At 40.1% G+C, this 12,411-nt stretch overlaps 1 protein-coding gene across 2 annotated transcripts in view; it reads left to right on the top strand.

The window, feature by feature from the left end:
- The window catches only part of mei4 (meiosis-specific, MEI4 homolog (S. cerevisiae)), a 45,103-nt gene extending 37,707 nt beyond the window's left edge, over positions 1-7,396 (top strand). For both annotated transcript variants that reach the window (XM_027177098.2, XM_027177097.2), the window contains one exon: positions 6,975-7,396. In XM_027177098.2, the coding sequence (XP_027032899.2) occupies positions 6,975-7,226 (252 nt within the window). In that variant the 3' untranslated portion in view covers positions 7,227-7,396. The remainder of the gene's footprint in view (positions 1-6,974) is intronic.
- The last annotated feature ends 5,015 nt before the right edge of the window (positions 7,397-12,411 follow it).

The raw sequence follows: 12,411 nt of genomic DNA, 5'->3' as shown, positions 1-12,411 counted from the left end.
CTAGTAAGTAGCATAAGTAGCGTTTAAAAGAAATCTTTTCGTGTCAAGTGACTAACATGGAGTAGACTTATGGAAAAATCATTAAGGTTCCACTGTCTTTATTATGTCCTGTCCGTTGCTTTATTTAACCATTATAAAAAGTATTTTTTTCCTATAAAAAGTACTAGTATTTTTATTCTTCTAATATTACTTACCTCAAATTTTTTAGTGGATGGTTTTTCATCAAGGTTTTTTTTCTTTTTTTTCTGTTTGGGAAACCACTTAAAAACATAAAGGGTCTTTTTCAATTATAAGATGCTAGATGAGCATTTGTTTCTGTACTGGTTTAGTAAATATAATGGTCACAGCTCTGAAAATAAATAATAATAGAGAAGCCTTCAATAAAACTGTGTCTGATCACATCAAGTTTGGTAATTGATTCTTCCTTCACAAAGTTTAACTCGACCCCAGAGCAACAGATTGCACGAATATTATTTTTCATAGACCTGGCGTTCAGTGATTCATACCTAGCCTTAAAGGTGGGGTGTACGCTGTCTGAAAGCCAATGTTGATATTTGAAATCACCAAAACAAACACGCCCCTAACCCAAATTGGTCCCTCCCCTGTATTTATAGCTCCGCCCACACATACATACGTAACCCAGGCAACTAATGGAAAGAAATGTGTCTTTATCATAGCTGAAGGGAAGAACAATACGATTGCAGATAAACAAACAAGCAAAAATGACACACAAGCATAATCATGTAAAGGACAAAGGCATATATTAGTTCTGTGAAACAAAGCAAAACCAACGTTACTCACCTATCGAGAAGGAAAAAAGCGAGCTTATCGTCCCATCGCAGGCCTTCCTTCTCCTTCAGTTCTCTCCAGCGCTGGAAAGCTAACCCTATATTAACACGTTTCCTACTTCTTACCTTATCATAAGCCTTTTATTCGCGTTTCGTTTTTAGCCGCCATGTCAATGTTAAATCGCTTTCTGCTAATGTCACACATGAACACTGAACACTCTCTCCGCCCATATTGACAAGACACGCCCCTTTCTGCTAATTGGCTACACCTTTTTGTTTGTCAGCCCGACTCAGTTTTCTGAAGCATTTCTCACACATCGTACACCCCACCTTTAATGGGGTCCTTCCACACAAAACCGTTTTTACTTGTATTTTTTGATAAGTCTTATGTGTTTGTGTTGTGTCGGGAAATGTGAACCTACCTCCCCTGTCAGTTCTAGCCACTTAAAAGAAATAAGCGGAGAAATCAGGTCAGTTAGAAAAGCTGCTCAGTGTGATGTGGAATTGATTGAGCTCATTACTATTTATGAGCTCTCCCACTTGAGACCACGCCCACAGAATTAGCTCAGTGAGTTTCCTATACAGCAAGGATGGCTGAACGTCAATATACCCGAAGAAGCCATTCTGCCTCAATTCCAGGTGATTGTAAACAAAGTTCCTCTAGACTAGGCTACTTATTGCGCTGGGTGAATGAATAGTCATACTCTCATATCCTAGCGGTTAGCCAATCGGAGCCAAGCAGCATAGCTCATTGAATATTAATGAGAACTGGCGCAAATCGAGCTGAGTCTTCCTGCAGGCTTTCTATACCACACTAGAATGACTTGAAACAAGGTAACCAAGCCAATGTTACAGAGTCCATGGTAAACGTCAGATATTACCACAAAAGTAATGAAATACATGTAGCAGGGCATCTTTAATCATAAACAGTTCCAGGATGTTCTAAAGGCGTATATTTAATTGAAGTTCATCTGCCTGGCCATTTGACATTCATGGTGTTTCATGCTGTCGATACAGCTGTTGTGCTCGGAGTAGCAAAAGCACAGCCCGGGAGATGCAGGAATAATTCAAATGCAACTTTTTTTTAGAAGACTTTGAACCCTGGGAGACTGATGGACCTCCGTGGGTTAGGATCATGGTCGGTTTGAACCTAATTTTTTTTTTCTTCTGATAACCGTGAAGCAAGTACTACTTGCCCTAGTTTGCAGCCTGCCATGTCTTTGCTCTCCTCCTTCTCCTCCTCCTCCTCCTCCTTCTCCTCTGTATCTGGCCTATTAAAGGTGGCAGAAGCAGAGCTCGTACTGGGTCCTCACTGGGACTCTGCTCTCAGGCACAATGGACAGCCTATGCATTTAGATGAGTGTTAATTCTAACGAGGCAGAAAGAATGAGGTCCACCCCACTGCACCATGACCCACCAGGAGAACTTTCCACAGCGCAACTTGTTTCATTAGACATCTTTCTAAATGTCTTATTTTTGGGTAGCATCATTCATATCAAGCTTTTAGTCCTGTATGATGGGAATGGGTTGTATTTTAAGTACGGAGGAGTGGGAATAAACAAGACTCATCCAGCTGCTCATCCTGTCATATCGCTGTTCCTGCTGGTTCTTGGCTTTTTTTTCGCCCCTCTTATTTTCTCTCAGTTTAGAAGAATGAGGCATGCTGGTAGTGTTCTCTAGGGAGAAATAATTTGTGCTCTTTCTATATTGCTTTTGCTCTTTGTCATATCACTCTCACTCCTCCAGAGATAGTGGCTTGTGATTGAGTGACTTAGCAGTAAGACTGCAGTGACGTATTCCGTTACCGCTACTCATCCCTTAGCCTCAGCAGGTTTCCATAGTGAACCAAAGAGGCAGCGAGTTCCACTGTCTTGTTATCGTGCCTCATCCCTTTAAGAGCAACTCTAGAAACCAGAAATGAAAAATTTTCGATCGTTTCTAACTTGCAACAAAACCTGAATAAATAGAGGCATAGCTTATACAGAATTGTGTGATAAACAAAAAGCTTCCAGATGCAAAGCAGTTATAATTTGGCAATAGCTTATCTTAATCAAGGAGGTCAGAGGTTTGGTTTTGAGGTAAAAGGAATGTTGCAGTAACTGAAGTAACCAATCTTTACAACCTTGGCAAGCAAAAATTAGCTAAATCTTGAGGATGGGCTACAAAAACAAAAGCCTGCATTAATTTCTAGAAGCTTCTAGACTTCTCTACAACTCGGATCCATGTTCTTGCCATATGTGAGTGTGTGTGTATATGTGTATTCACTTGTGTGTGTGTGTATATGTATGCTGCTGTAGTGAATCAGCCCAAGGTTTAATGTATTATCTACTCTGAAATGCTCCCTCGTACCTGCTTCGACCCAACTCCATCAAATCATATGAATGGCACAAGCCGAAGAGGGTGAAGGCTTTGCACATGCTTACTCTGAAACCCGCCAGCCGATTTCATCTATTTTTGAACAGATGCTTATTCCGCATCACAGTGTGCTGTAAAATCCTCAGGTGCTATCTGGATTTTTCCTCATACATGAGCTCACAGATGCACAGGATTGACTAACGCCTCTGTGTACATCCCTTCCACCAAGAAAGCATAGTCATTTTTTTTTCATTTCTCTCATAATTTGGCACCAACAACCCCACCGTGGTCAAAGGTGTGAACATCAGATGATCTTGATGTGATTTTGTGGACCTCACTGCTGCTACTTGATTGACCTGAATATGCATGTGTAGATGAGGTTCTTAGTGAGGTGTTATTAAAGCAGTGTACAAACTCTGTACAATCTCTCTCCCCCCCTACACTGAGATGAGAATATAGATAGAATATAGGAATCTAGAGAGAGATATATAGAATCATATATCATAACAAATAGAAAAAGATGTGCTATTTATATATTTCTGCTATCTCTCTCTCTCTATCTCTCTCTCTCTCTCTATCTCTCTCTCTCTCTCTCTCTCTCTCTCTCTCTCTCTCTCTCTCTCTCTCTCTCTCTCTCTCTCTCTCTCTCTCTCTCTCTCTCTACCCCCCTCTCTCCTCCTTATTATTCTCCCCCATATCTAACCATAAGTTGTCCTGAAGCACAGTCAATCGCACTACGTCCCTGGGGTCCAGATTTGAAAGCAATGACGTTTCACACAAAGATTTATCATCTCCGAATACTCCCCCTGTTTCTCTTTGTTCTAATTCTTCTCTTAGTTGCTTCTTCCAGGCTTTGTTTTCTTTTAGTCACATTACTTCTGGGATATCGTCATTTCATCTTGATTAAAGTTAACACCCCTGTCCCCGACCACCACCCGCCACACCCCATTTTATTTGGGTCTAAACTCGTTCTCTCTGTAGTTTCTCTATGACCGCTCGATTCAGCGCGTTTATCATTCTTGCCTAAAGACAGCTGTCAGCTAAATGAGTGGGCAACTAAAGTACCACCCAAAACCAAATGTGCTGAAGGAAGCTTTTTTTGCACCATTAATGAATCAGCTGGGGTTTGTTCAATATTGCATGTTATATAAGTCATGGGGAAGGGATGAGAAGGTTCAGCTCAGGAGCAAGCAGTTAAAGCTTTTCATAAACATCCTCACTGACGTGATGGGCCTAAGCACGAGAGAGCATTTCCTGTGAGCACATATAATGAAAAAAAGAAATATTGTTGCAACGAGCCAGGCGTCAGTACCAAGATTTCCCAAAGAGAGAGAAGTACTATAGACATATTATTGTGAGACTTAGGGGCTTTTTACACCTGGTCACTTCATGCGTTTCTGTGATCCGATAGCTATCCGATGGTAAAAAGACCAGGTCTAAATGCCCTCCGAAACGTTTTCGAGACGGATATAAATCCGATCGTTCAAACCGCTTCAGGAGGTGGTCTGGGACGCGTTTCAGCTGAAACTGGACAGGTGTAAATGCATGTGGTTGTTCAAGCCACATACGTCAGCGCTATACAGTACTCCTCCCAAACGGAAGTACGTCACTCGCGAGTGATTTTTCACCCAGGCGTCTCGTTGGGTCTTAAAATGCGCTGTTTAATGCTGTTTTTTTGTAGCATAACCGTCGTAACGAGTTTTTCGTCTTCTTTTTGATGGCATTCTGAAAACCACATACACCAAAGCGTGTTCCATTTCAATTACCCCGGAAATGAGGTAAAATATATTTGCATTTTGGGCAGGAGTAGAAAGATTCGCTGAGACGTATTTATGTGACCTAATGTAAATGGAACAGTTTTAACAAATCAGATAGCTATCGGATCGGAAAACCTTATTTCCTAAATTTGTCTAAGCTTTAGTATGTCCGTTAGATAGCCGTTGGGTTCAACAGACTCAGAAGTATGAGTGGATAAAATAAGAATTTAATTAAAGTATATTTTTAAATTTTAAAGTCTTAACAGCTATTCATTCGAGGTTCCTGTTTAAGTTACACTAGATCAAGTCAGATGACACCAGATGACCCAGCGCATGCTCTGCATTTTGAATAGCAAAACCCACTTCAATCAAAACCTTTTTGTTTGTGCAGAGGGAAAAGTGTTCATGGTATCGTCTGGAGCTTGTGTTTGAATCCCGATGATGGCCCGGCGTCTCTGCGAAGGACGGTGTTACTCATCCTCTGGTTGATCAGATGACGTCTAGCCATTCATGATAGAAGATACTTCATTCCAATTTGGGAGGAAATGCCAGATGAAAGATGTTGATGTTCGTAGGTTGAAGCCATGCTGATGCATCAATACCAACAATAAGTCAACAAACGATCTAATTCCATTTGAAGCCTATTTGAAGCAATGTTTTCACATTTAATACAAGATTTTTGCTGGTGTTTTTCCCCTTCACTGGAGTCAACCTTGAACAATTTTGATCTTGTTTTGCCTGCTTCTTTCTAAAGTAATTAAACACAAGGATGAACGTCATCTCTCCATTTTGTCACCTTCAATCAAGCCGTGCCATCAAATTAATTCCGTCCCCGTGCTTTTTCGTGCCAGCGTGGTTTTGCATCGATGCAAGTTTTATGAATCTCATTTTATACCATCCTCCTCCTGGAGGTCCCTTTTAAAGAGCTTTTCCTCCACATTCAGGATTTTTTTTTTTTTTTTTACAGCCGGATCAAATATAATAGAAGCGGTCGAATATTCACACCGAACAAAGCAGGTGCTCTTGAAATTCCACATATCTTGAAGTCACATTTCTCCTAAAATTAATGTTTCGTTGCTGGCGGTTTCTGAACTCTCTTCAGACTTATGGGGTTGGGGGTGATGGGGTTTTAAAAAAAAAAACAACAACAACAACAACAACAACAACATCTTCAGCAGTCGTCTTTGATAGTGTTTGCCTTGTAGTCTTTATGGCTGAATGTACTTTTTGTGGTAGTCCCTTACGTACTCGCCTGCTTCCTGGGGGCACTTTTAGCAGAGGCAGCAAGTAAACAACCATCTGCTGGGATTCATTCAAAAGGCTCCTTGCTTTCTGTTGGCTCATATTCAAAGCTTCGTTCTAGTTCGAATAACAAGAGCAAACTTGTGACAAGATGCAGAAGTTAGTTTCTTCAACCATGCTCTTTGATTATGGCTTTTGTCTTTCATTTTTTGCTCAACGTGTTAAAAGACAGATAAAGAGAGCTCTAAAACTCCCTTAGACGGTAAAGGAAGAAACCTTGTGAGGAACCAGACTCAAAAGGGGAACCTCATCCTCATGTGGGTGACACTAGAGGGTGTGATTATATAAATATACAGTCTGATAAATGTGGTATTGATGCAAAAGATCACATGGAGTTCACATCTCCTCTAAAGTTTTGCAAAGTCCAACTAGAGCAGGTAGATCTCTAGATGCCTCAGGATCCTCAGTTCTACACTTACAGACCAGCTTTTTTATACCAGGTCTCATTCTATCCGTTTTTCTTTTACCCGATCCTTTTGACTTTACGTTTCTGTAGAAAGATCTTTGTATATTTTCAACCATCAAAACATGCTGGATGTAAAGGCAGAAGGTCATCAGAAACATATCAGTAAGCCTTAGAATCCACACGTCTGTCATCCAGACTTGCTTATGGAGTGCCTAAAGCTTTTTGGTAGTATCTGGTTGGACTAGATGTTGAAGGATTTATATAAATAAAAAAGAGAAATGTGTAAATCTAATGTTAATATTCATCTTTTTGGGTTTTGCCGATACTTTTGCTGACCAGTGAATACCCCCTTGTGTTGTTTTCCAGGAAGTTCCTGAGGGACAGCAGCCACAGCAGGTCGACTGGGTCAGGTATGACAACTCCTTTTACCTTTTTTGGATCCTAGAGCAGCTCCTTCAAGCCAGGTCATGTAGCACAGGGAGCGAGCACCACCACCACCTCCAACTTTCCCAGCTGGAAAAACACATCCTTCCTCTTTCGGATGAGTTTCCCCTGTTCGCTCTTTACATGTGGAGAATCGAGGGACTTCTTAAGCCTGCTTGCACTCGAGGGACCTGAGCTTCAAAGCTCCTGTGTTTTTCTTCCTGACTTAGTTTTTATCCATATCTCTCAGGCAAGATGATGTTAAAAAATATAGACAGTCAGTGTGCAGTTATTGGTCAAGTCCTTGGACTAAATCTAAGACATGTTGTTATTGACAAATAAACCAAGTGAACTGTTCTGATTAATTTGCCTTGATGAATGAGCTGGTCTGTAAGTGCAGAACACATTTGCAGGAATGGTTAGTGTTAAACTGATTTCGGGGAATTATTGTGGACTATGCATTGGGGTTTGTAAGTTGGCGCTCACCTGAACACACTCAGAGAAGCAGACATAAGTGGTAGAGGTCTTCACGGGTCCGAAAACCCGAGGTCCGACCCGAGACCCGAGCGGGTTCGGACACGGGTCGGGTCTAATAATAACGGCATCGGGTCTCGGGTAATTTAAAATAAATGTGTTTTTACCGGACGGACCTGAGAAGACCCGAGCTACTGTATCTCGCATGTGTGCATCGATTCGAGTCCTTTTCCAACCTCTCCTCTGTTTGCCAAGACCGCTTGCGACATCGTGTTGCGGTAAGCTAATTTTCGTTGAAACAGACCTGTCAATCAATTTTGAATCCATGCTGTAGCGGTTACTTTTCTGTCTAACTGGTGCGTGCAGGGCTGCATCGGTGTGTGCAACATTCGGGTCCAGTCGGGTTAAAAAAAAATTTGCAGTCGGGTCGGACTCGGGTCTAATTTTTTCAGGTTTGTCTCAGGTCGGGTCTTTCTTAAAAAAAAAAATTATGCACGTCGGGATCGGGTAAAAAATGATTCTGGTCACTTCGGGGCGGGTCAATTTCTTTAGAGTCGAGAAGACCTCTAAGTGGATCATCTTTTCAAGTGTGAGTATTTACACAACAATGGTTTAAATTCCACTTAATGTGTGTGTCTTATTGCACAGTTGATAGAACCCGGTGTGTGTGTGTGTGTGTGTGTGTGTGTGTGTGTGTGTGTGTGTGTGTGTGTGTGTGTGTGTGTGTGTGTGTGTGTGTGTGTGTATATACTGTACAGTACATATGTTGTATATCAGTGACATTCAGTCCACTGATCTACAACACATTAAGGTTTTATAGTACTTTTTTTGTTATTCCTTGCAAGGACTTTTCCCTGAAGCAAAGTCTGACCAGTAATCTTGTGCTAGAAGCATCAGATCACTATCTAATCAGTAGCTTTTAATTGTCCCTCGTTGCCACCCTACAGCAATTAGGATAGTGTTAGATTCATCCTAAATATCCACATTAATCCTAAATACTTCCCTGGAGCCTGGAGCTGAGCCTTCCCTGATTAACACGATAGACTCCAATCTGTTTTACCTTCATCTCTCCGTTCTCTTTCACCGTACGAGTCTCAAAAAAGATGTCCACTTTTATTAAATTCTCAGCTAACCTTTAATGACGGCTTATGATATTATCGTGCTGTCGGCTGTGATGGTATTACTGAACGTTTAACTGTTCAGGCACAAAAACAACATTGATTTCTTTACTTTTTTTTTAGTTGAATGATGTTAGTTTAGTAACTTTTTTATATAGCTGACTATGCAGTCTGTTTACAAGACAGCTGACAGCAACTTTTATATCTCTCTCATAATCTGACAGGGTGAAAATTACAACAGCTCACTAAATTTTAAATTGTGTGTGTGTGTGTATATATATATATTTTTATATATTATATATAATATTTATATTATATAATATATATTTATATATATTAGTGCTGGGCAACGATTAAATATTTTAATGATTTTTCTGTGATTAATCGCAGCATGCGCAAAATTCAATAATGAAATCAAAAGTAGTGTATTGCATAATTTTATTGTTTCAAAGTACTGCTGTGTGAACAAAAGTGCAATAACATTTGGTTTGTCAAAACTTTAAACAAATAAAGTGCTTTTTTACAGCAGTTAAAAGTTAGTAGCAGTTAACACTTCTTGTAAATCTTAACTTAAACATTAATGTAATCAAAGTAAATCTAACATTAACGTATAAGTAAAACATTAAAACATTAATGCTTTAATAAATAAAACATTAACGTTTTGTTTTGTTAAAAAACAAAAAACAAAAAAATAATGTCCAGAACCTTGATCATAACATTATAACTGGCCCTTTCCGAGTGATTTAATTGATACTTCAGACTCAAAGTACTCCGATGATATGACAATTTAGCTTTGCAGTGGTTACAAATAGCTTTAGTTCTATCAACTCCACCGTGTGGAAGAGGTTTAAAATAAAAATGTCTATTTAAGATTTCGGTACCTTTTTCCATTTTTCTGTCCGCACCAGATATTTTCTGTTTCGCGCTGTAGCTCACTTAGGCACACAACAAATGCTTTCATTGGTTGAGACGCGTGATGACGCTCATCCCAAGCAGCCAGTAGCCTACTGATAAACATCCCACCCCTCCTGTGACCCAGTCTATCTATGTGTATTCAAACGCAGTGAGCAACGGACTTTCAAAATAAAAAGTACGTTAACGCGCGATAAACTAATTGTCGGCGTTAATTAATTAATGCGTTAACGCGATAAAAACGCGTTAACTTGCCCAGCCCTAATATATATACGCATATATATATATATATATATATATATATATATATATATATATATATATATATATATATATATATATATATATGTGCTGGTCATATAATTAGAATATCATCAAAAAGTTGATTTATTTCACTAATTCCATTCAAAAAACGAAACTTGTATATTATATTTATTCATTACACACAGAATGGTGTATTTTAAATGTTTATTTCTTTTCATTTTGATGATTATAACTGACATCTAAGGAAAATCCCAAATCCAGTATCTCAGAAAATTAGAATATTACTTAAGACCAATACAAAGAAAGGATTTTTAGAAATTTGGGGCCACCTGAAAAGTATGAGCATGTACAGTACAGTACAGCACTCGGTACTTAGTTGGGGCTCCTTTTGCCTGAATTAGTGCAGCAATGCGGCGTGGCATGGAGTTGTGTTGGAAAATGAAATCTGCATCTCCATAATGTTGGTCAGCAGCAGGAAGCATGGAGTGCTTTTAAACCTCCTGGTAAACAACGACTGCGTTGACCTTGGACCTCAGAAAACACAGTGGACCAACAGCAGCAGATGACATGGCACCCCAAACCATCACTGACTGTGGAAACTTTACACTGGACCTCAAGCAACGTGGATTGTGTGCCTCTCCTCTCTTCCTCCAGACTCTGGGACCCTGATTTCCAAAGGAAATAACTTTGGACCACTCAGCAGCAGTCCAGTCCTTTTTGTCTTTAGCCAGGCGAGACGCGATCTGCATTTATTTCCCTACCAACATTAGAATGGACAGAGAACAGGTGAGTGAATAAATAAGCGACGTTTACCTCAGTTTATGAGAGCGAGGATGATGCGGGTGATGCTAATCCGCATCATTTCCCATTGTGAACTGCTAATAATTTGAAAATTAGTTGGAAAGTTAGAAATGTAGATATTTATAATCGTAGAGGTACAGTAGGTGAGGAGTGTTTCACTGGAAAGGGAATCTAATCTTTTTAAATGATCTTCTAGCAGGGTTTGGACATAGTGCTTTTTCCATCTCTGTTCCTAGTATGAACTAGAAAACTTTTGTGTGTTCTGGTATGTAAGGAATAAATCAAGTCTGCTGTTACAGGATATTAATCGACAACGAGGTTCCCTGACATAAAGTAAAGTTACAGCTACCCTCATGAAGTGGTTACTTTCCAATCCCAGTACACCACCACAGCAGTTTTCCACTGATTCATACATTGTCCAGGTTTCCCTCCCCCACCTTCAGGAAAGGAATACTTTATAACCTTGCCATGAAACTGCAGTGGTTCACATTTTCTCGTTTGTAGTGCTCATTTTTTTTCGTGAACCCATTTTGCTCCATGAGCACTCCTTCCTTCTTTACTTCCTCTCGCTCCCCTGAGTTCACAAGCCCCTCATAAATAGCTCCATCAGTGACCCTGTGATGCTGTCGCACTGCCATGCTGAGATATTTGTGCAGGCAATAACATCCCTGATGCCAAACTCATTTGATAGAGCATCATGAATTATGTCGCCGGAGCTGGACGCGTTGCTCGCTCGACTCCATGTTGCTGCCTGATAACGATCGCCTGTGTATTGTCTCGACTCCCGCTTCTCCTCCTGCCATCTCTGCATCTCTCATATCCTGTCGCCAGCATCCCGGGGACGTACTACAAGACAACAGCAACCTCCGGGATGAGTGGGGGTCGAGGTGGCTCTTGTGTGCTTAATATGTCAGAAAGCTGTATGGACAGAACCACTTGTGCTCATTCACATGTCTGCTCAGGAGCCTGGAAACTCAGTAAGCAGATTCAGTGTTCAGAATCTGTCGTCCACTGTAGCCTCAGATTTCTCTTTTTGACGGACAGGAGCAGTTTCCTGGCGTTATAGCCAATCCAAACCAAGGGTCAATCTGTTGTGTGTTCTGAGATGTTTGTTTGTGGAAAAATTTCTGGTAGATTCTGAGATACTCGATCCAACCAATGAAAAAAACTAACCGTTTCATATCGGATTGAGATTTTTCACCATATAGATGTTTGATGTACTGTAAACACTGAAGAAAGCTCTCGTCCTGTATCAGTACGGTTTTACTGTCTCATTGTCTTTCTGCTGCTTCTTTTTTTGAGAAACAAACAAATGAAAACATATTGATTCTGAAGAACCCCTCAAAATTTGGTCCGTGAGGCTGCTCATTATGATGATGATTACTAGGCCACCAGTGAATACGACAAGCTTTGCTTAAAATCTGTTACTGAAGCCTGAACACTTATTTGGTCTTGTTTCCTTATTATCGTTTCAGGTAATGATCGGCAAATTAAAAAAAAAAAAAGCACTATCGTTCGAAGCAAGTGTTGGGTATTGAACAGAAAATCATCTGTTTTTTAAACCATCTTAGACCTTACTGATGGTATAGTGGCAAGTAATTGATTTTAAAGTGAACTTTTAACAAAACCTGACAGTAAATTTCCAAATCTAGGTAACTTCTTTCAAATATACTGTACATCTGTACATCACACACCAACACACCAAGCACTTTCTGTAGTCTTCACTTAGAAATGCCATCAAAGATGCCCCTTCTGATTTTTGACCTTGCCCCACACAAGTGAAGGTTTTTTGATTTAAAGACAGCCGATTT

Source organism: Tachysurus fulvidraco, chromosome 9 (genome assembly GCF_022655615.1).
Source record: "Tachysurus fulvidraco isolate hzauxx_2018 chromosome 9, HZAU_PFXX_2.0, whole genome shotgun sequence".
NCBI lineage: Eukaryota > Metazoa > Chordata > Actinopteri > Siluriformes > Bagridae > Tachysurus > Tachysurus fulvidraco.
The sequence above is the reverse complement of the archived record's forward strand: the minus strand, read 5'-3'. Positions and strand labels throughout refer to the sequence as shown.